At 46.8% G+C, this 23607-nt stretch overlaps 1 protein-coding gene across 5 annotated transcripts in view; it reads right to left on the bottom strand.

Annotated features, from left to right (window-relative positions):
- LOC147628620 (uncharacterized) overlaps positions 1–23607 on the bottom strand; it is a 30650-nt gene that overhangs the window by 3882 nt on the left and 3161 nt on the right. For 2 of the 5 annotated variants that reach the window (XM_086813808.1, XM_086813810.1), the window contains exons 2-10: positions 23239–23356; positions 22900–23070; positions 16225–16370; positions 16036–16135; positions 15813–15937; positions 15368–15448; positions 15103–15206; positions 9307–9528; positions 8955–9192 (exon numbers count right to left, since the gene is read on the bottom strand). In XM_086813808.1, coding sequence (XP_086669934.1) covers positions 8955–9192; positions 9307–9528; positions 15103–15206; positions 15368–15448; positions 15813–15937; positions 16036–16135; positions 16225–16370; positions 22900–23070; positions 23239–23356 — 1305 coding nt within the window. The remainder of the gene's footprint in view (positions 1–8954; positions 9193–9306; positions 9529–15102; positions 15207–15367; positions 15449–15812; positions 15938–16035; positions 16136–16224; positions 16371–22899; positions 23071–23238; positions 23357–23607) is intronic. The other 3 variants (XM_086813809.1, XM_086813812.1, XM_086813811.1) reach the window with 3 other exon arrangements.

Raw genomic sequence — 23607 nt, 5'->3', positions numbered from 1 at the left:
TCAGTTTCAATTGGTTCATGGCCTAGAGGCAGTCTTGCCATTCAAATTTAACAATGGGTCGCATTGGGTAGAGCCTGGCCGCCAAGATGTGTTCTCACAATGCCACTGTGCTCCGACTGACTATTTTGGATGAAACCCGGGCATTGGCCAACCAAGATTTGGAAATTGAATAGAACAGACACAATCGCCATCTCAGGAAGCCCCAGTTCAAGGAGGGCCAGATGGTCCTCGTGTACCAAGTCCACTATCTGAAACGGGCAAAGAAGCTAGTTCCAGCTTGGGGCCATTATTGGTTCACCACATCCTTCCTCATGATGGCGCTGTGCAACTCCGAACATTGGATGGCCACCTCCTCCCCTTGGTTAATGGCTCCAGTCTCCAGGATAAAGACGTTAATAAAATCTTTCTTTCTTTCTTTCTTTCTTTCTTTCTTTCTCGGTCAAACTGACCGATTTTGTCATCTCAGGAACCTCTCCAAGTTCTGTACCATCCTTTGTTCTACATTCCTCCTAACCCCGTCTTCTTCATGCTTGTCCCCTTCACGGCCTCTCTGCCTTTACAACCACCCCCCCCCCCCCCCCAAAAAAAAAAAACAGGAAAAGAAAAAATTGTTGTCCACTTTTTGCCGCAGCCCTCGTACTCAATAGTGGCTCCACAAGTACAATCTCTCACTGCTTCCGCATCATCCGAATCTTCTTCACCCTCCTCTGATAGTGCCAATCCTCTTCAGCATCTTCCCTCTGAGGATGAAACTGCTATTACCACTGCAGCCCCTCCTACTTGCCTACCTGCTCATCTCCATGCTGCCCAGGACCCCTCCGCTTCCACCCTTGTTTCCGTGCAACATTTTCAATTGTCACCCGCATCCACCTCCCGTGCCACCCCTTTCACCATCAATTTTGTCGACCATCTCCCTCCAACTTCCCCAACAGGCAGGGGGCTTTTGCTTTGGTAGTGACCATACTACTCACATCTGTAACAGAGGTAGCCGTGTGTGGGGTGGAGGCGGACGAGGTGGGCGAGCTATTGGGGTTTCCGCTAGGGTGGCAGCTAGAGGATTGGGAATGAGAGGAGGAAGAGTTGATGGTGAGGGACGGGCTTGTTGGTTGTAAGTGCATACCGGGATTGGCCAATGGTAGATAGGAGTGACTGGCAGCTGTTGTTGGTGGGAACAACTGCTGTTGTTGGTGTAACTAGAAGAACCCCTTCGAGTAATAGCAGTCTTTATCCTCACGACCACCCTTCTCACAGAGACTGTAATCTCTCCTTATCGGACACTCATGTGGAGTGTGACTGACAGCGTGACAGGTGGCACACCAAACTGTTCTTTTGGCTTCCTGTTAAGCCTTGAGCTCTTCTATCTCCTTCTGGAGCTAGGAAAGATTACCCTCTTCTTGCTGAGCCTTTTGGAGATGAACAGCTTCTTGCTCACACTTGAGATGATCTTCTTTATTGTGGGCCTTCTGGAGCTTGAGAGCTTCCAAGTCCATTTGAAACTTGGTCGGCCATGTCATTGGCAGTGGCCATCACCTTCGAACAAGAGACGTGCATTTTGAGTTGCACTAGAACTCCCACAAGGTGGCGCCTGGCTTGATGCTCTGCAGGATCTTTTGTTGAGTGGTGCAAGGAAGAGCCTGGTTCACCCACTAACGCACTATGAAGTCACTTGGATGGGAGGGCAAGCGGGCCAGCAGGTGTTATGAGCTCGGAGACTGTTTCACAAGGAAGCAGCTTCAAGTGGAGGAGTTCCTGCAACACCCGCTCCTCGTGATTGCTTGGACGGAAGGTTCTAAAGAAGGTGTCTCTTCAAACTGCCCAGTTGGCAAAGTGGTTCACCGGAAACAGACTGAACCATTTGTCAGCGGACCCCTCCAAGATGGAAGGGAAAAGTGCCACATAGGCATCCTCCCTGTCCAACCCTCTGCTTCTGCACATGGCCAGGAAGCATCAGTACATGGTCATCGGTATCCTCTATGGTGGTTCCCTTGAAGGTTGGCAACTTGACGTTCACACGTCCCAGCACAGTCGCCAAAGGTTCAATTCTGGCTAGCAGATTTGTATTGGCCATGAGTGAAGGTAAGGGTAAGGGTGGAGGAGGGCTACGAGGAGGGACAAAATTAACATTGGGTTTCCTACGACTGAAACAACGAATTCACAAGGGGATTTTTAGTGGACTTGATGACCCAACCTGAGAGTGTATGCTGGGCATGCAACACTAGACTCTAGAACTCACGAGGAACTCTTGATAGTTGAGAGTTCCCAGCAGGATTGCCAAATTTTTAGCTTACCTACAGCAGACCTTAATCTATGGCAGTATGCCTCTAGGAGTTGCTACGTGCGGCTACACTGCCCCGCTCCACTACACACTCACACAACTCTAACAAGATACTATGCTTGATGTGCACCCAAGAGACTGACAACCAGCGATTGGCAAGATTACACTTCAATAGAACACTTGAAGAGAAGAGACATGCAGTATGCAGACAAATGAAGAACAAGAACTGCATTCATTCACCAAAACTCATTTCCACCCGGCAGTCCCAAGATTGCTCATTTATACAAGTGGTCTAGACTCCAACCACGGTGAGTAGGTGCACCGTTGGGGCCATGAAGTGTTTCAGCTTCCCCCGCTCCTCTCTTTGTAGTAAGGCCGCATTGTGGTGTTGCCCGGCTTTGCTTCCATCCAACTTCTACCCGCAGCATAGTTGTAAGGTACGTATGGTACAGTACATTTAAGGTACGAGTTTCAGAAGACCCGAATTTTTGTAGTGTATTAGGTACCTTTAAGGTACATTCACAAAAAAAACACATGAAAAAATAAATATTTTCGTGCTTTTAAAATTTAGGAGTCTAGACAAAGATGTCAACAACAAAATTTTCATTGAAAACAAAACTACAGTGACCATACAAAGAGCATAAGCCTCAAAAGAAGGCGTGACTCACAGGATTAGGTAATAGAAAGTTCAAAGTACAAAAAGATTTGGGGGGTGGCAGGCCTACGGCTACAAGCACTAGGAAGTGAAGGGATCATCTAGAGAGTTATGGGACTCATCACTCTCGCTATTGCTAGGATCATCAGCACGATGAGAGGAGTAGTCTGCATCAGAGCGGCGCCAAAATCACCTTCACTAAGGATGTTGCCATCATCATCAAACTTGCTTGCCTCGAATTAAGAAAAGAGAATTGGGGCCGTCGGCTATCTCTTGCGGCATGACCTTGCATGCTGCAATGCCATGTCCACCTAACCTGGATACATGGGCAAGGAGGCGGGTGCTAGAGCTAGTGTAGATTTTGTTGCAATATCTACATTGCCATTTCCTAGAGCCGGACTTGGTGTCACCCTTCGCTACAATGCTTGCTTGCAACTCAAATGTTTCATTTGGATGCCTCATGATGGAGAAAAGAGAGAGAGAGAGAGAGGGGGGGGGGGCTTGAGAGAGAAAGAGGACTTGAGTGCTTGAGGCTTGAGAAGAGTACGAGGACAGGAAACAGCCATGACCCGCCGTAGATGTGCCCCAGTGTGCAGCCTTCCTCATCCATTTTCCTGACATGCCCAATGGTCAGCGGCTGAATCCCACATTTCTCTCGAGCATCATTTATCAATCGTTGTCACTCTTATCACCGGCATTCTACCCATTGAGAGCTCTGTTGCAACCATTGACTTGCACTGGGTCCCACTCCTCTCCCCAACTTCCTGTACCCTACACCTTTATGTCATAATTCATTATTATTTACTGGTCCGAGAAATTCCCATGGCTCCCTTGCCATTTGTTTCCACCCATCACAGCTAGGCCTTTTACTGCCTTTGCAGCTGCCACCCCTTTCCCTTCCACCATCTCATCTATGAATCCATCTGCCTCCGTTGCCACCGCTTTTGGGCTCAACTTAACAAGCCCGAAATCTCCTCCTTCACTTGGCCTTCCACTCGTTTCCTCACATACATTCTACAGCAACCCCCCACTTCACACCTCCACCCAGCCAATCTCTCCATTATTCCCCTTGCCCGTTCCGGGTCCGGCCTTAGGTACAACAGGATTTCCCCACCTCCTCCCATCATCACCAGACCACCTCCTCTTCCACCCCAACCATCATTCCCTATACCAACACTCCCATCATTCCTGGCCCCACCCCTCCTATCCCCTCCCCTTCCATTTCCACCACAGGGGTCCCTTTCAACATTGTGTCATTGGGCAGCCCACTTCCCTCGTCCTCAATTACTTCCCCAGCCAGCACCTCGCCAGACACAGTCACAACCCTCACCACCTCGCCGCTCACCTTGCTAACAGCATTTTCCACTGGAATGTCGTATGAATCCCTCATAGGGGCCCTCCCTACCTCCATGGTGGTTACCACTCTTCCTGCCACTACCTTGTCGATAGCTACAGCTTCTCCCTCATGGGTAGTGGAATGTCGTATGAATCCCTCATAGGGGCCCTCCCTATCTCCATGGTGGTTACCACTCTTCCTGCCACTACCTTCTCCACATGGAGTTAGCTTCCTTGCTGCTGATGGCCAAAACACCTTGAGATTCCCAACTCCCCTTTCTCTTACACTAGTCCAGACACTTCGTGGGAGACCTGCCTTGCTTGAGGTTCTCTGATCCCCCAGAATGGCTCTCCTTGCGTCAGGCAATGGACATGATCCGGGATCTCCAAGCTCAACACTCCACTCTTCAGCAGCACCTTCATGACACAGAGTCTGAGCTCACCAACCTCTGCACTCCATCTTCCCGCTGCACGGAGGAGGTGCTGACACTACAAGAAAAGGTGGCACTGCAGGACAGGAAGCTCGTATCCCTATGGGCCCAAGCTGCAGAACTCTGCTCTTCACCAGACCCTCCAGCCTCTCCAGAATCTTCTCAATGGATCCCAACCCTCGACATTAATATGTTCCAAAGTCCTTCAGTCAGCACTGAGGGTTTCCCTACAGCTTGATGGAGGATTAGTTTTTTTTCCCACTTTGTACATATTGCATTTCCTTATGATGTACTGGCAGTATAGTGCTTTCCTTCATTCAACTTTTAACAGTTGTACTTTATTTTTCCATCTCAGTTCTGTATTTCTTTTTTTCTCACCGTGGTGGGCGACCTGTAGCCACACCAAAGGTGCCCAGAGTGGGCAGTGTGCAGCATTCCACCTGGACCATCCTGGCTGGATCATCGTTGACCATCCAGATGGGTCATCCTGGGCCATCTTGGCTAGACCATCCAGTGGCAACACAACGGATATCCAAAGAATCTCCAAGAAGTGTACCAACGGGGATACATGGGACATGCCAGCAGCAGGCACGGCTCTCTCATGTCGCCTGTTGGCATCTTCCAAAGATAGGTAATACTAACCGATGGCATTCTTTAATACCCTGTGACTCGCCAGAGTATTGAAAGACACATCGATGAAACCATTGGGGATCCTACTATATATACATCTTTTCAGCTCAGTCCACATTGTCATTGTCATTTCGTCTTCTTCAATGCGTCATATAGTCACTGTGTCATTCCATCATGTGTGTTTATCCATCTCACTGTGACCACCGTTGGGTATGGATGGTGCAGTGAGGGGCATGTAACAGCTTCTTGGAAGTAATACAAGTAATGTTTACAGTATTCTTGTCATTGTACTATGCTTACATTGAAGTCTGTTTAAAGTGTTACATTGTGTCATGAGTGTCAAGGACTCCCGGACATACTGTCCAGAGATGAACCACCACTTTAGTATGCCAAGCAACCAACCCTGCTACAAGATGCTCATAATGGTTAGAGGTGATGAGGAGGCTAGATTCATGTCGATCTCCCTAGCCCTGCATGTCTGCTATTTTCCACCAAAGACCTCTGACTTTGCACATGATGTATTGAGGTTCACCATAATCTTTCCCCTTTGTGTAGATATTTTGGAGTTTGCCCAACAAGGAGACATCCTCTTGTTGGGTGACTTCAATGCTAAGAAAACCAGAAGCCTATAATTTATAATGGGATGCCCATTTTCCTGATTTTGGAGGCCTGACCTGCTTTCCACATGGAGGAGGCTCGAGCACAGTGGACAATTCGATGGGGTCTTTTGCTTTTATGTGCCACATCCAGGACTTCACCATTCCACCAACACCATCCACCACTACCCATTGGAGCAGACCACACAAATCTGTCATTTGCCACCTCTTGCCAACACCACTTCGCGACCCCCCCATCTCCACATTCACCTGCATTTATTTTCATCGCGATCTTGATCTGGTTAATGATGCCCACTTGTTTCATCAGACAATCAATCTTGATCTATCTTTCCCTCTTACCCTCCTCGCTTCAAAACTAACCTCCATCATCCATGACTCCACACAAACCAGTTTTCCTCATACCACTTGCTCCACCACCAAGCCCCCTCAGTTCAAAAAACTTAGATCGGCTGTATGAGGATGAGTGCAAAGCCACTTAGCTTCACCTCTACAAGAAAGGAGTGTGGAAGGATTTCTGCATGTGAAATGTAGGACCCTTATTGAACAAGATGATGGAAGATGCAACTGCGGACAACACAAATTTGGCAAGCGGATCCTCGAGGAAAAGGGTAGCCCACACCCATCACAGACCCTCTTATATGGGAGGTCTATGCTCGCCAGCTATATGACATCCCAAATCAGCCCTCTTCAAACATATCCCACATTCCCCACCCAACCTCCGTCACCCTCTTTACAATAGCCAATGTCGTCAAAGCCCTAACCAAGCTTCACAATGGTAGAGCCGGACCTCCAAACAGAGTGCTTGGCACATGGATGTAACACCTTGGGACCTGTCCTAGCCAAGATCTTCAATAGGGCTTTATATGAATGCCTAGCTCCCTCTTGGACCAATTACACCATTTTCCACATCCAAAAAGCAGGAGACTCTGTGGACCCCAATAACTACTGGACTATCATGATTGACCATACCTTGATCAAAATCTAAGGTGCAGTATTGGAGGCCAGCTCCAGATACAGACATAGGGCCACCGGCTAGGGAGGGTTCAGGAGGAACTACTTGACATTAGAATGTATCAAGTTTTCATTGAAGACACCAGGTCACGCAAACAGAGGGTCTACTACATAAGATACTCACCATGGTCAAAGGCATGAGAAGGCCCAATTCACGTGCATATGCCTAGCCTCGATGGACTTTGATATTTTACACATTGCAGTGACTGGAGACATCAACTTTTGCATAGAGCTGATCACAGTATGGACAGCCACCATATGCCCCTCTCTCTGCAAATATTGTGGAGTTCGCTGACCAAGGAGACATCTACCTGCAGGGTGACTTCAATGCACAGATACCTGGGATGCAGGTACATACGTACGACTTTCATGCAAACCTAGTGATGGTTTCGGAGATAGATTTACAGCCAAGGATACAACAAGCCTCAACAGACACAAACACAGGGCATATTGGTAGGAGCTTCCTAGAGTTGGGGGCCATGCATGACTTGTCTGAGAAGCAGAGCACAAAGCAAGATGATTCAACCTTCATACATATAAATAATATCTTGATATTTGAGAGTAAAAGCATGCCATGAGCAGCCCAAATAGCTCTAAATTGACTTGGTCTATATGAAGCTTTCCACAACTCCCGGTTCTCATCATCATTGTAGATTCCATGCTAGCCTGTTCACTCTCTCCACAGCCCAACTAGCTCTAAATTGACTTGTGAGAATGGGTCTATATTAAGCCTTCCACAACTCCCAGTTCTCATCATCATTGTTGTTGAGATTCCATGCTCACCTGTTCACTCTCTCCACAGCCCAAGAGCAGCCAGAAACAGTGAGAAATCAGCACAAACATTATCTCCAAGTGTTAACTGTTGACGAGGTTCACAAAGACTTGGGTTGTAAGTTTGGCAAGTCACTAGTATCCATTTCCATTTTCCATGTTTTGGCAGGATTGTACTTGGAGCATCTGCTCCAAGAAGGAAGATAGATACGGTAATTTAGGTATCTATGCATGCTTGCGAGTTGAATCAAGTCTGTCCTTGCCTCTTTCTCTTTGTTGTTCTCTTGCAGTATACAGATTTGGTATCAAAATATCAGTCTGATTGATTCTCGCTGTCAGTGACCACAGATGCAAGTTGTAGGGACTCATTTCTTTATTCTGGGTCATCAAGTATGAGGAAAGGTGGCTCTATACTTGCATTAGATGCATAGGCATAAAGAGTAATTCTTGAAAAAGGACAGAGGAGAGCAGGAAGATAGCAATCAAACACTCCTTAATTCTTTCTTTCCAAAGATTGAAAACATAGATTGAGGGAGACAAGTGACATTAGTCCACAAGGCCACCAAATCAGAATTGGGCCAAACATGAAGTACTTGTCTTGAGACACCTTCGAGACTCCCACTACAAGCAGTCCTCATCACAACCTTGAAACAGCTTGCGACCTCTAAGCATCCCCCTTGATCAAAGCCCACAAACCAAGGATCTCCTTGAGTACACCCATTTAGCGAGGTACCCATGGAGAGATCAGCACAGAGCCGTTAAGATGAGAATCTCGTGCATCTAGCTCACAGACCTCCAAAAAGAACATAAGGAGAAAATTCACCGTGCACTAACAACCACCAATGTGACATTCACATGTTCATTCCACATCACATTTCTCCTCCATTTTCATCTTCTGATATGGCTATACGCATCATCCATTTTTACGCGTTGTGTAAATATCACTTCAGTCTCAAAGGCCAATATCGCATTCCATAAACAATATTGAAGCTTTCTTTCTATCTTTCTATCATGGGAAGAAAAACTGAGGGCACACAGAGTACCATGGGTTGCCTTACCTAAACCAATAGAAATCTCTTTTGATAAAAACTTTTCTCACTCCCAACAAGAAAAAAAAAAAGATATAACATCACAGCATGGTTTCACTTTTCCCTCTCCAAGAAGACATCATAACAAAAAGGGAAAAAGAAAAAGCCAGAGTACTGAAAGGGTGCTATGCAGTATATTACTGTTGCAAGCTTGTCATGAGGTCCTGGTCTGTAAGCATGGAACAAATTTCAGGAATGTAGCTTGCAAGTAGAACACGCTGGCTTCCTTGCATAATCCAAGATAAAACCTTCAGTGCTCTACCCATGTCCTGTATGGAAGCATCCACATTATACTCACCATTGATACGGGGGATCAGAATCTCTAGGTACGATGACGGATCCACAAAAAACCCCAAATGTCGTGCACATTCTCCAATCTGTATTGAGTACAATCAGAGCCCACACTAAATCAAGGGATAGAATTAATGAAGAAAATTTTCTTAGAACTTAATAAGGCATTAAATGCTTGATGTAGCTTTAAGAGAACTCAACTTTTTCTCAACAACGGCATCGGAGCATGCTTTTGTCATTGTTAGAATCAAGCTTTGCAAATGCATGGTTGCATTCTCTTCCACAAACATGATGAGAACATACAACAGCTGTGCTGCAAGAACTTTAGGTTCCTGTTGCCAAGCTTGAATATCAGCACTTAATGCCCGCAGCAATATGCCAAAAGATCTTCTCACCATTATCCTTGCACCTAGACAAGGTCTGCCTGCATCAAGGAAAACCTCAGCAGGTAGATATAATTTTTATTACATGTTGAAAATTTTGGTAAATATTGTGTAAATAACAACATACTAATACAGTATAGTAGAGTGAAACACTGGACAACACTGCCACTACATTTCAAGTGATGCAGACTGTATCTGTCTACTCTCACCCTGAATGAAGCTATCCTTTGCCATACCTGAATGACCTCCCAACTCATAATGATACTTAGTGGTCTAAACATGAAGGGTAAACACATAAGACACCCATGATGTGATCTTGCAGAATTGAAAGAGACCAACATGTACACATAATCAAAGAGAGTGATTGATAATTTTATGGTATCTAGTGACCCAAAGACAGTACAATTAAGATATCTTGTCACGTGCATCACCGCACTCGGATGCCACATGAACATACTTTACAACCGAGCGGCCACAATTTTTTTTTTTTCCGAGAAAAGATCCTTTCATTAGTTATATAAAAACACCCGTAGGGCTACAAAAGATCTCTCCTGCTCCTAAGAGAGATAGAGCAGCGAATACACCATGGCAGCCCGGGAGACTCTCCCTAGGTGCTGCAAAATACAAGCATCAGTACAAAGAACTGAGCGGCTAAATCATACAATAGGGGGGGGGGGAAGAGCCAAACAGGTGGCCTGTAGTGCCAACGGGGGGATCCCGTGTGTAAGGTGTAGAAAGGGCCACAGCGCCAAGTGGTGTGAAAGGCCTGGCGCCGTAAGATCGCCTCATCCGAGTCTCCCCGGATGCGGTCGTACTGTCCTCGTAGGGTGTGGATCAACTCCTGCCAAATCCCCCGTACAGTCTCTGCTGGTGGCTCCAATCTCCCCTCAAAGGCCGTAAAGCACCGGGCCCTCCAGGTGAACCAGATGGTGAGGCTGCTGAGGAGCTCCCATCGTAAATCCCTCTCCTGTGTCCAGCTGGCGGACGAGAAATCCGGTGCCGGAACCAGGCGAGGCTGGCCCCTAATAAATCTGATGGCCTGACTGCCCTGCTCCATCTCATAGCCCATAGCAGGCCCTGACGAAGTCGACCAAGCAGCGGCACCCCACGTAAACATACCCTCTGGAGAGAGGGGGGCCAAAATACGCAGTATCCGCAGCCAAATCTGCTGTGCCTGAGGGCAGTCCCAAAGGCAGTGTCTCTGTGTCTCCATAGGGTGGCCGCATCGGACGCAGGCCGCCGGAAGACCGCTGTAAACAAGCCAAGTGCCAACTGATGAGCCCCTGTGGGCGACCAGCCACTGAAAAGCCGAGATCCTGCGGGCCTGCCGACTAGCCCAGAGCCGAGCCCAGAAATCCTCCAGGAACTCCTGTGAGAGTCCCTATAGTCGCCAATGCCCCGCTGCCACTGGAGAAACCGTCCTCCTCGCCGTCAAAATATGCCGTCCCAGCCGAACAGTATACTAGAAAAAGGTGATCTCTGTGGCCTCAAGGGATGCATAAGGATCATGCCACTCGTACTCCCCGGGGTCCCACTGTAGCCGGGCCAAGGGGCGCGCTGCATATGCCCATATGCGCCAATCCGGGAGCACATCAGCAGGGTCGGGGTCAATATGCCACTTCCGGGAAGCGGCGGCCACTACCCGAATCCTCTGAAAGGTGCACTCTGCAACCAAAGGTGACTCCACCTCCACTCTCTGGAGTCTGCCCTCATCCTGAATCTCATAGTAGAGGCATCTGCCATCCTCAGTGCTAGCTCTGACAGCAATCAGGATCTCCAACTGTGTAAAGGCTCCCATCCACCGTGGGGCCACTGGCTCGAGAGGCGTGAACCACTCCTCTGTGAGTGCCTCCTGTATATCATCCCTCATAATCAACCCCCCTCTGAAGTGACTCAGCCTCTCCACCTGGATCTCCTCTGGTAGACTGCAGAAAGCCTGCCAGTCTCCAAAACTACGAGCTGGGCCTGCCGCTAAAGGTCCCCAGGCTAGACGAGGCCGAGAACCCAGCATATGACCCTGCTCCGTGCGAACCGCAGGGCTCCAGATGAGCGGCTGCCTGGCCCGCTCCTCAACACAGGAAGGAGGCCGCTGAGAGAGCCCCGGTCTCAGCAGCTCCCAAGCTCTCAGGATACTCAAAGCAAATCTGTCCTCCCATCCTCTACTGAGGCCTGTCCTCCTCATCTCTATGAAGATCCAGCGAATCTCTGGTGCCCAAGTACCCCCTGCTGGGGGCGCCCGAGCCTGTAATCGCTGCAAGAGGAGCTCTTTCCAAGGCTCAGCGCCTGGAAGCAACCCCCGAACAATAAGCTTCCCCAATAAGGCTCTACTCTGATCGACTGGATCTATAATGCCCAAACCGCCCTGAGCCAGCGGAAGTGTAATAACTGCCCATGCAACCTTTGCCCGAGCTGGCTGACCGTCCCTCCCAGACCACAGAAAGTTCCTGATCAGCCTCTGTACCTGGCCCGAGCGGCCACAATTGTATCATCATACATGTGGGAAGAGTGCAATGCATCCTCAAAGGATCTAATCGAGTTCTCTCACACTTCATTTTAAAAAAATCCAAGGGAGGTGATGGTAAACAAGAACAGGCAGGCACATCAATCAAGGAGGTCAGAGAACTTAGTAATAAGCTCTCTAACCTCCTGGGTGAATGCATCAAATGTCCTTCCGCCCAACTGAATAGTCTACAGTTGCCGAAAATCCAGTCTCATCAAGCTCTCTTACAAAAGCCTCTATTAACATACTTTTGAAAGCTTTCCAAGTTCTGGGTTTACTTTTAAGATCTTGCCACCACATGAAGGCATATTCTCTAAGAAACATTTCTGCCGCCATAACTTGTGCTAATCGAGATAGCACATTATGGCAAAACGTTTCTCCCACCTACTCAACCAAGATTTAATAAAGTCTTGGTGTCTTTGCTTCTTCTCCCTAGAAAACAACTCAGGAGTAAAAGGAGGATAGGCAGCCAATGTGAGGGAAAAAGGACAAAAGGACCAGATGTATGAGAGATCAAAGCAAAACCACACACCATGAAATATGTGACTGAGTTTATATATAATGGTGAGTGAACATAAGTACAAGAGCCCTCAGATGTGAGGTGACTCTGAGTAGAAAGACCAGTGCAGAAGCAGAGATGATGTCGAAGCTGAACCACGGTCAATGACGAAGGCTCGCGTTGATGTGAGGCAAAGCACTCCGAGAGGTGGTCGGTGTCGAAGGCTCGCGTTGGTGGATGCAGAGGCACTCCGAGGTGGTAGTGGCAGCGGAAGATGAGGTGATGCAGGCTCTGGTGACAAGGGTGTTGCTGTACCTGAGGTGGTAGATGAAGAGCAGAGAGGGCTTCCATCCCAAGTGGTGGTGGTGGTGGTGTAAGCTCTGATGAGAAGGGTGCTGCAAGACCTGAAGGGTGACTCTAAGTAGAAAGACCAATGCAGAAGCAAAGATGATCTCGGAGCTGAAGCACGGTCGATGACAAAGGCTCGCGTCGATGTGAGGCAAAGCACTCCGAGAGGTGGTCGGTGTCGAATGCTCACGTCGGTGGATGCAGAGGCACTCCGAGGTGGTAGTGGCAGCGGAAGCTGAGGTGATGCAGGCTCTGGTGACAAGGGTGCTGTTGTACCTGAGGTGGTAGATGAAGAGCAGAGAGGGCTGCCGTCCCAAGTGGTGGTGGTGGTGGTGGTGGTGGTGGTGTAAGCTCTGATGAGAAGGGTGCTCCAAGACCTGAAGGGTGCAGGCTCTGATGACAAGGGTGCTGCGTACATGAGGGGTGCAAGCTCTGGTGACAAGGGTGCTACGTGCATGAAGAGTGGTGAGGCGCAGAGAGGGCTGCCGTCCCGAGTGGTGCAAGCTCAGGTGACACGGGTGCTGCGTACCTGATGTGGAAAGGAGTAGAGAGGGCTGCCGTCCCGAGTGGTGCAAGCTTTGCTGACACGGGTGCTGCCTACCTGATGTGATGTCGATGGTGAAGCTAAGTAGAGAGTGGGCTGCCGTCCCGATGGTATGATGTAGCAGAGAGTGGGCTGCTGTCCTGATGGTGAGAGCTGAGGCAAAAACGCTGAAGTGCTCTATGTATAGCAGACGGGGCTGCTGTCCCATGAGCTGTCGAGAAAACGCTGATGCGCTGATGTAAGCACTGATGATCTGCTGATGATAAACGCTAATGTAAGCACTGATGGTGTGCTGATGTAAGCCTGATGTAAATGTAGAAGATAAATGCTGATGTAAGGCTGATGTAAACGCAGAAGATAAACGCTGATGTCAGTGCTGATGTAAGCCTGATGTAAGCCTGGTGTAAGGCTGATGTAAAACGCTGAAGATAGCAGAAAGGGCTGCTGTCCCACGGTGTGGCCTGTAGCAGAGAGTGGGCTGCTGTCCCATGTAGTGGCCAGATGAGAAACGCTGATGTGCTGAATGTCAGGCGAGGATGATGAAGAGGAGATGTGTAGAGCCCGGCAGAAGCAGCAGCAGCAGCAGCAACATATGGTACCAGATATATGCAATGAAGTGGTACACAATAGTGAATGATGATGCAAGGCTACATATACTGAGTGGGGGGGGTTGCTGGTCAGTCAGCCTACAAGCTGTCAACCAGCAGCAAAGACAAAAAACCCCAAATAAAACCTAAAAATACCCAGAAAAATCCCCTTTTTAGGGCTGGGAAAATACTATTTTCCCAATTTTCCCTTGTTAAGTTTTGATTTTCCCTAATTTTCCTCATTAGCTCTATTAGATTATGATCCATCCCAAGTTCTCCTCTATTTCTCTGACTTTTTTCATCACATCATTATATAATGTTAAATACATGCTGTTTCCTAGCCGTTTCCGTCTCCTAGTTTCAAGCCATCTCCATTGCGTAGGCATCATCCTGTGTTTCCCTTGCATGCAACTTTGACGCCATCCCTTTGCCGTTGCTGGCCAACCAAGGGAAAGAAGTTCCGTGTCACCCTATCGCCGGCCTAGGTTCAAATGGACACTCGTGCATGATATCATTACTCACTCTATATACCTCTGTGGCCTCTAGAGTGGCAAAAGCGGCCTCCATCTGTGTGCCCACCCAAGCATTCTCTTGTGTCTCCTCTTGGAGGCACTAGAGGGAGGCTAGGCTGCGACGCAAGCTCCTCTCCTGTAATCTAGGGATGTCAACTGAAGAAAAGAGATTATTTCCTAGAGGGCACCTTTCAAAGCAGCCGCCTCCGGTGGGCAAAAAGAGGGCTCCTAGATCTCCTGTATGCGAGCGCACACCTCCCAGTCCCCAATAGAGCATTAAGGATCCTGGCCGGTCCTATTGCCATGGATCACCAAGATGGAGTAGATTAGGGCATGGACGGAGAAGGCGGCGAAACACACGCTCGATTTCAGATATCTCAATGGTTCCCTCTTTCAACAATGCCTTGAAATTTTTGGTCCTAAAATTCTCTTTAAATATAGAATCAGCAGTAACGAGGTCTTTAAATTGCACTTAAATTCCACTAAAAGTCAATTAGTCTCAAACATATTACAAAAGACATTACAAAGTTCTTCCTGTGACTCTTTACTTGGCAGAAATGACATAGCCAGGTGGCATTCCTACAGTGAGTGATCACAAGAAAAAGGTAAAAGGAAACGATCATACGTTTCAGAAAAGATGGCATATGAAAGCCCTTTTTGCTAGTCTCAATATCCTCTGGTAGATACTGTTTCACATCCTTGACTTCGTCCTCGTTCTCTTTCTCATATCTGTTCACTATATTTTTAATATTATGTTCCTATCTTATGAAGGTATGTTAGCTCATTAATTTGAATATTATTTTACTTATTCTTAAACCATCTCTTTGCAGGAATTTCAACAGCAGTAATCAAAAAGTGCCTGCATACAGATGGCTTCTGGTCATCCTTACTGTTGGCCTATGCATTCCATCAGATCAAAAGCCAACTCTTGCATCTCTTTGTTCTCATCAGTGAAGGCATTTAATACATATCTGTTCATAGAAGAGGAATCAAAAACTCTTTAAAAAGGACCCTCTTGTCCTAGAGTTGCTCCCATACAAATTTCATCAATTACTAAAAAGCAAGATGAGCATTAAGCTATCTTAACCATATCTGGGAAACAAGGAAAGGAGGCTGGGGACAGACATATTCGACGGGGTTTGCTGGGGATAAACTAGATTCACATGGGTCAACTATTTCTCTTTTCTTGATAAAAGGAGCAAGGAAACAGAAGAGGGGGGCTGAAAATGGATAAATCCTACTTCATTTAATGCTGTCAACGCCAAGTAAACTTGGCTGTGTGTATACTACCTTAACACTCTTTTCAATGCTCTCATCAGAAAAAGAAGAGCTTACGGTAACAGGCGAATCTCATGTTCCTTTCTTTCTGGTAGTTTGAGTAGCCAGCATCCCACGGTTCTCAGAAGGGCCTCCCTTACCATTACAGATCTATCAGAGGCAAGAAGTGCTAAGTATTGTGTCTGCAAAAAGCCCGAATATACATAATGATTACTCACTATACAAATACGTTTTTTAATATATTTTCTGCAAAATATTTCTTCCATCCAGATCAATATACCTTCACATTCGGATGATAAAAATCTCTGATAGGAATAACATTGGGGTCACGATAAGCTGTCAGATCGTAAATGCTCTCATGAGCACCACATAGAACTAGCCTGTTGACATTACAGGGTATATTAGACTTCAACTTAATTTTCAAAACTAGCCCAAACAAAACACAATACACAGCCGGGTTTTCCAGTACCTCTGTATAGCTTGGAGAGCAGCAACCCGAACGCGACAACGGTTATGAGAAAGAGCATGAAGAGTTGCAGAAATAAGATTCTTGCAGACGGTCTTCAATTTATCCTCCATTACTTCCGCGAAAAACTTAAGTGTAGAACACACTTCCTGCACAACCATGTATGTTCAAAGTGAGCCTCTCCTCGGTCTTGCAGCCCCCCAGCCCCTCCCACCCTCTCTCCCTCTCTCTCTCTCTCCCCACCATCAGATCGGTTCTGGCCGAGGCGGGTATCATCATTAGCTGATCACAGCATCTCACTCTAAACAGGATCATCTGTTGATCACATGTACTGTCAGATGTTTTCATTTTACTTTTTCTTTCAGTTTTCCATGGCTCAGTATATCATGGTACCATTGTAGTACTTTTGGTCTCATAGGCCCTTGGGGTCTTCCGTAGACGTTAATATAACTTTCTTTCTTTCTCTCTCTCTCTCTCTTATGGAGAAGGATGGGACTATTATTGGATGAGGCATGCATTCCTCCCACCCCATTCTAGATACTAGCACCTTGTGTTAGCCACATAACATTTGACCCATGTTCATAGCATAGGTAGCTAGTTTCTACCACAAAATCTCATACAAACACGCGCTAAAGCACCAAAAGATACAAGTGCGACCAACCGCACTCAAAGGCAAAATTTACGCCAAAAAACAAAACCTATACAATATCTCATGCAAGGAGATAAGAGATGCAGGACATAAACCACTGTCGAGGAATGTAGTTCCACCATGGGGTACCGCCCTCTGCAAGTGGAAGAAAATCTGGTGATGACTCCAAGTCTCCAAGAAATGTTCTCTCCACAACTCACCAGACCAAGAGGAGAGAGTCATCAAATAGTCCCATTCACCAACGAAGCGTGTGAATGGTGTTGGACCAAATATTTGCCAAAATCTGATGAGTGGAAGAAGATTCTCCTCCAAGAGTGTGGTGACATCTCACCCTCTGAACGCACTAGCCAGTAATAACGCCTATGATACTAAAGGTCTCTGAGCTATTCAATGATTCCTGAGAATGTAGAACATGATGAGGGATATCGGATAAACGCATGCGAGCAGAGATCCCATGCTCGATGTGGAAAACTAAATCATCCGGAGCAGCCTCATATCCAAAATGCTAGCCTACCAAATTTGGCTGCAACCAGCAAAATGCACCCCAAGTAATGTAACCGAGGTCCAGAGAAATACGTCGGAGAAGCCGAGAAACACCTATCTACACCATCTTAGAGGACTGGTAGGACCAAAAGACAATGATGAGGAGTCTCGAGGATCCCATCTGAGCAAATTAAGCATATGCGAGGAATGCCCATATGCACTAGCCAACTGCCCACTAGTAGACCAACATGTGCCACATAAAGTAAGTCGTCCTAAGTGGTCTCCATGAATCCAAAAGCTGACTCCAAAATCTCTCCAAGAAAGCCGGAGAAATCCCCTCTACATGCCAATGAGGGGCTCTAGAAGGGGTGTGTGTGGACTGTCTTAGCAATGCATGACACCCAATCTTGGCAGTGTACTGAAAGAAGGGAACTGGCTCTTGGCCTTGCCGTAATAGAGGCCAGAACCACTCACCTGGATCCCAATCTATGTCTGCCAAAGGTCGGTTCTCCCACAACCACAGTTTGTACTCACATAAACTGCAATCAATCAACACAGGGTCAAGAAACCACCCCTTGCCGCAAACTTACATGCCAATGGGCTAGATACACATCAAAGAATCTTTATATTGCATTTTTAGTGTGCTTAAAATTTTATTTCAGTTATTTTTAAAGTTAAATTTGATAATTAGAACTTTTTTGCAAAAAGTGCCTATATGATGACCATCGAAAATAATGTTTTTTGAGACTTTTTTGGCACTTGATTTTTTTTTTCAACTATTATCTTACATCGAGAGTATTTCCCTAGTAGGAATTTCTTTGAAACAATATACTTGAAGAGAAATAAAATTTGACAAAAGTCTCTTAAAGCCAAAAATAGTGGCTTTTTCCTTTCAAGACTGCCCCATGGCTTTACCAAGCACATTATTGATGCTTTAATACCGCATAAAACATACACATAAGAAATAAAGAGTTTCTAACCTGTACCTAGTGTGCATAAGAAACCATTCTTATCCAACAAAACTCAAATGTATATCGGTTCACTAGCACCATCTTGCAAGGACTAGCTATCTCACCCCTTGGTGTACCAACCCTGAGCCTAAGGCTATACTAACATGTCAAAATACGCAACGGAGATGATAACCAAATCTGAGACCACAAGAGCAAGTAGAGTGCAGAAAATAGACAGCACAAGAGAAGGAGAGAGATAGGCATGTAACTCTTCTCTATACACAAGATCCCGAATCTGAAAACTGGATACAATGATGTGGGGGCCATGGGGCCATATAAAACATGGGGCCATTTTATATGGCCCCATACATGCAGTCGGCCTGTGCAAAAACAGCCGACTAGGCCTACATGTCCACGACCAGCCCACTCCAGCAGTCGGCCACCTGCGCATAGTCGGCCAGTAATTTGGGTCCATCGGCAAAGTAATAGGCTTGCAGTTCTCCATCCCAAAGGCCTCAAGCAACTCATGAACATACCGCTGCTGAGAGACAAAAAAAACCCTCTAGGTCTGCCAGATCTCCAATCCCAAAAAGAAGTGGAGTAAGCCTAGGTCGGTCATCTCAAACTCCTTTGACAAGGCAGCCTTCGTCACGTCAATGTGCTCCACATGACCGCCGGTGAGAATGAGATCATCCACATAAAGGATGATCATCGTAACCATGCCGCGTTCCCGAAAGAGATACAGGTTGGGATCTGCAACCAATCTCTGAAAACCAGTCCGAACAAAGAAGGAATCAATCTTCTCATTCCAAGCCCTGGGAGCCTGCTTAAGACCATACAAGGCCTTACCTAACCTGTAAACTATCCCTTCTGATCCTGGAACAACAAAGCCTGGAGGCTGCTCAACATACACCTCCTCCTGCAGGTCACCATTAAGGAACGCAAATTTTACATCCATTTGATACACTGGCCACCTCTGAGAAGAAGCAAGGGCAAGAATGGTCCGGATCGTGGTCATCCATGCTGTCGGTGCAAAGGTATCCTCGTAGTCGATGCCTGGCCGCTGAGCATAACCTTTAGCCACAAGTCTAGCTTTGTGTTTGTCCACCGACCCATCTGACGCATATTTGGTCTTAAAGACCCATTTGACACCAATGACTGACCGTTTCGACGGCCTCGGTACCAACTCCCATGTTTTGTTCTTCTCGTCATCAAGTTCCACTTGCATGGCTTTCCTCCAAGTATCCTGTGAAAGGGCTTCCTTAACGGAAGTGGGCTCCTTGTCCCACATAATACGAGACATCAAAGCATAGTTTACCTAAAGAAGCTCTGCTGTATTGCTTTTGTCGCGGACTCTGTGCGATCTTCAAGGGCCGTCCTCTGTGGTCCACTCGGAGGGTAACTCTGGCTCTACTCCAGTTGCGGGCTCAACCTCCTGTACTGACTGAGGTTGATCAACTAGAACAATGGTCTGAGAATCATCATCAGACTCTCTAGATCTCCAAGAAATGGCGGCTCCTCGACAATGGATACTGGAACATGCTCATCAAAGACCACATCCCGGCTGACAACAATCTCATTCCTCTCTGGATCATACAACCTATATCCCTTGGAAAGAGAATTATACCCCACAAATATAAGCTTGCGGGATTCGGAGTCAAGCTTAACATGGAAGTGAGAGACATTAGGTTTCCTGCCAAAGTATGCCTCAAACGGAGTCATATTAGGTACTGAAGTCGTTGGAGACCGGTTGAGGGTATGGACAGCCGTTGCCACAGCCTCTCCCCAAAGTGGACGAGGAAGATCACAATGCTCCAGCATGGTCCTCGCCATCTCCACCACAGTCCTATTTTTGCGTTCTACAGCTCCTCAAATTCCACCCGAAAGCCGGTCTTGCATACTTCATGCACTGACAGAAGATGAAAACCAAGAGCAAGGACATAAAGAACACAGGAGGCATGCTTGTCCCCCTTGCCGTCGGGAATAATCTCCATCCGGCCCTCACTGTGTATCAGAATGGTGGAGTTGTCGCCAATGAAAATGCGACCTGACTGCCGTTTCAGATCCAAAAAGAAGTCACGGGACGAAGTCATATGCCTGGAAGCACCACTGTGAAGAATCCATTCCCGGGTATCCTTCGCGGTGAAGCCAACTCCCTCCTCGCTCGACGACGATGAAGCATCGGAGTCCATCATCTCTAAGTGCACAAATGCAGGAGTCTTTGGAGCTGAGGCTGAAGAATCAGCACTCTTCCCAGTCCACTTAGGACACTTCCTCCAATAGTGGCCTTTCTCGCCGCAATCATTGCAGGACCGCTCGGCCTTCAGTTTCTCTCGTTCTGTGTCAAGCTTCTTCTCAAAAGACTTCTCCGGTGAAGCTTTCCCTTTGCTCTTGTTGTTATTCCGGCCTTTCGGCCGTTGGCCAATTAAGGCCTCTGAACCTCCGCTGTGAGGAGGGTTCGTGAAACGTTCCTCCTGGTCCAAGACCATGGGCACAAGCTCCTTCCAGGTAATGGTGCTGAGCCTGCCACTAGTAATCAAGGAGGAGTAGAAAGCGGAATACTAAGTAGGCAAGTGGGACAGCAAAGTAATGGCAGTATCTTCTGATGATATCTCCTTCCCAGCCTGGAGGACTTCCTACTGAAGGGCCTGCAGCTTGTTGATGTGCTCCCGTATCGTCGATGACTTTGCAGGGTTCATAACCTGCATCTGCACTTCCAAGGAAATCCTCTTCATGGGCGATACCTATAAAGAGAAGCCAAGTGCTGCCATATGCCTCTGGCCAGTGTCATATGCTTAACGAGATTGATTACTTGCGGTGTGCAGTTGAGGAAGATAAATGACTGGACCTTGGCATTGACACGATCCCACATCTGTGTCTGTGCCTCGCGGTCCTTCTTCGTTGACAGTAACTCCCCTTCCTCTGCTTCCGGCCATGGAACCCTGATAACGATGAAATCAACACGGTCATATGACTCCAGCACAGACTCCATCATAACCTTCCAGATGCCGTAACTGTTCCCGTCCAACTGACGGTCCACTGGGAACGTGGGGAGAGTTGGGATCTTCATATGCTTCTCTGCCAGCTCTAACAAATCTGCCAACGCGGGGATGTGACTGAAAAGGGTAGGTGGGTGGGAAAAAAAACTTTAAACCTGCAAGTGGCTGTCTAGCAACTTAGCCCGCCTTCCTCTTGCTACTTCTCTTCCCAAACAGTCCCTAACAGTCCACCAATCAGCAACGCAACAATCCCCCTCTTGCTCAGAAAACTCCCAAGATCTTTCAAGAGCCTAGGGCTCTGATACCATGTCAAAATACGCAACGGAGATGATAACCAAATCTGAGACCACAAGAGCAAGTAGAGTGCAGAAAATAGACAGCACAAGAGAAGGAGAGAGATAGGCGTGTAACTCTTCTCTATACACAAGATCCCGAATCTGAAAACTGGATACAATGATGTGCGGGCCATGGGGCCCATACATGCAGTCGGCCTGTGCAAAAACAGCCGACTTGGCCTACATGTCCACGACCAGCCCACTCCAACAGTCGGCTAGCTGTGCATAGTCGGCCAGTATGCAGGAGAGGTCAGGGACCACATAAGGAAGTCGGCCAGCAACCAGATCATCCGACCAGCAGTCGGCCACCATCTGGATCAGCCGGGGTGCAGAAAACTGCCTCCCACACCATGGGAAAAATGGGGAAAAAATACGGGGAGTGAGGAAAAATGAGAAAACACCTATACATGGCGGGCACACCCACAACAGAGGCCCTGGTGTCTGATAAAGACAGGAGATGACTTCTAACATAACACCATTCTTGACTCCTCATCCAAGCCATGGTGTCTCATACAACCATAGCCCACCATGCATTTGTAAATCTTGAGCAAGACCAAGACCAAGGCCTAATCCTAATTCCCTCTTGGGAATGGCCCCTAATGAGTCCAGTCCTCATTTATATAGACCGTAGGTGAGAGTGTCCTTAACTTTCAGGCCAATCTACATCAGGTCATTAATTAGTAGCCTGCTATAGTCAATTAGCACTAGGTGTCCCATAATTAAGTCACTAATTAGTATTAGTCTAATCTCATCAATATTTCCCATCTAGTTGTATCCTTTGGGGACATAACAGAGTAGTCCATGAAACTAGCAAGAGTGCAGACCAAAACCCTCCTCTTTGAATCACTGGCTAGGCAGTAGACCTCATACCTCCTTAATAGAGGCAAGAAGAGACAAGTCATGATGGTCCATAAACCCTCTATCCCCCACAACATTCTAGTAGAGTTTGCATCCTGTCCCCTTCACACAAATGCCTCATTGCAAAAGGTTCCGATTAGTAGCACACATATGGAGGATGTGAATCCTGGAAAACATAGTGAAAGTTAGACAGACAGAAGCTACCATGGCACATTGAAAGTTTCTCTGTTATTGGTCAAATTGTCGCACCCATGTGCCTTTATTATGACGATGATTCATGCTATTGGTAATCTTTCGTGCAAAAATTCTTGTCCCCTTGGCCCTTTATTACTAGTGGCATTAGTACAAGCACATACAGAAACACCCTTAATCTAGCAATAAAGTAAAGGGCTTTCAGGAAATACCACAAGCACAAGTGGATCTTTATCAATTGCTGCAGACATTAGAATAGATGCAATATCTGATGCAAAAAGGCCAATCAATTTCCCTGCTTGTATCAGCAACTGATGTACAAGCCGCACCAGTAGAAGTCGTACCTCCTCACTTGGTTCGACAAGTACCCCTTTATATTCAACCTAGTCACCAATAGTACAAGTCACTTACTAAACTCATACATCTAACAGAAACCATGCACAGTAGAATTTCTTGCTCCCATTAACAGCATAGTGTGGTTATAATTTAGCATTTCACAATTGCCTCTATTTATTTGATGAAAAATTTAGAAGTGCCTCTTCTGTTGCTACCTCCGATGATGAAGTGGTAAAGCTTGGGGGAATACTCTGTAATGGCAAGCGTTCTGAGATCACTGGGAATATATAAGGAAGTAATAAAGCAACACACTCAGGGGTCAACTTCATAAGTCTGTTTAAAAAAAAACACAAACACATCATACTAACCACAATTTGAAGGACGTTGTTGTTGATTAATCTTGTTAATAATCACTATAGCTAATGAATGATAATTCACATGAAGCTACCAGCTGCTGATGTAGCAGCTCAATAACAACTTATTCTTTCAGTCAAGTAATCTAATCACTATAGTTAACGAATGATAATTCACATGAAGCTACCAACTGCTGATGTAGCAGCTCAATAACAACTTATTATTTCAGT

The sequence above is a fragment of the Cibotium barometz genome, chromosome 19, assembly GCF_041138505.1.
Source record: "Cibotium barometz isolate CiBa-2024 chromosome 19, ASM4113850v1, whole genome shotgun sequence".
In the NCBI taxonomy this organism is placed as follows: Eukaryota; Viridiplantae; Streptophyta; class Polypodiopsida; order Cyatheales; family Cibotiaceae; genus Cibotium; species Cibotium barometz.
The sequence above is the reverse complement of the archived record's forward strand: the minus strand, read 5'-3'. Positions and strand labels throughout refer to the sequence as shown.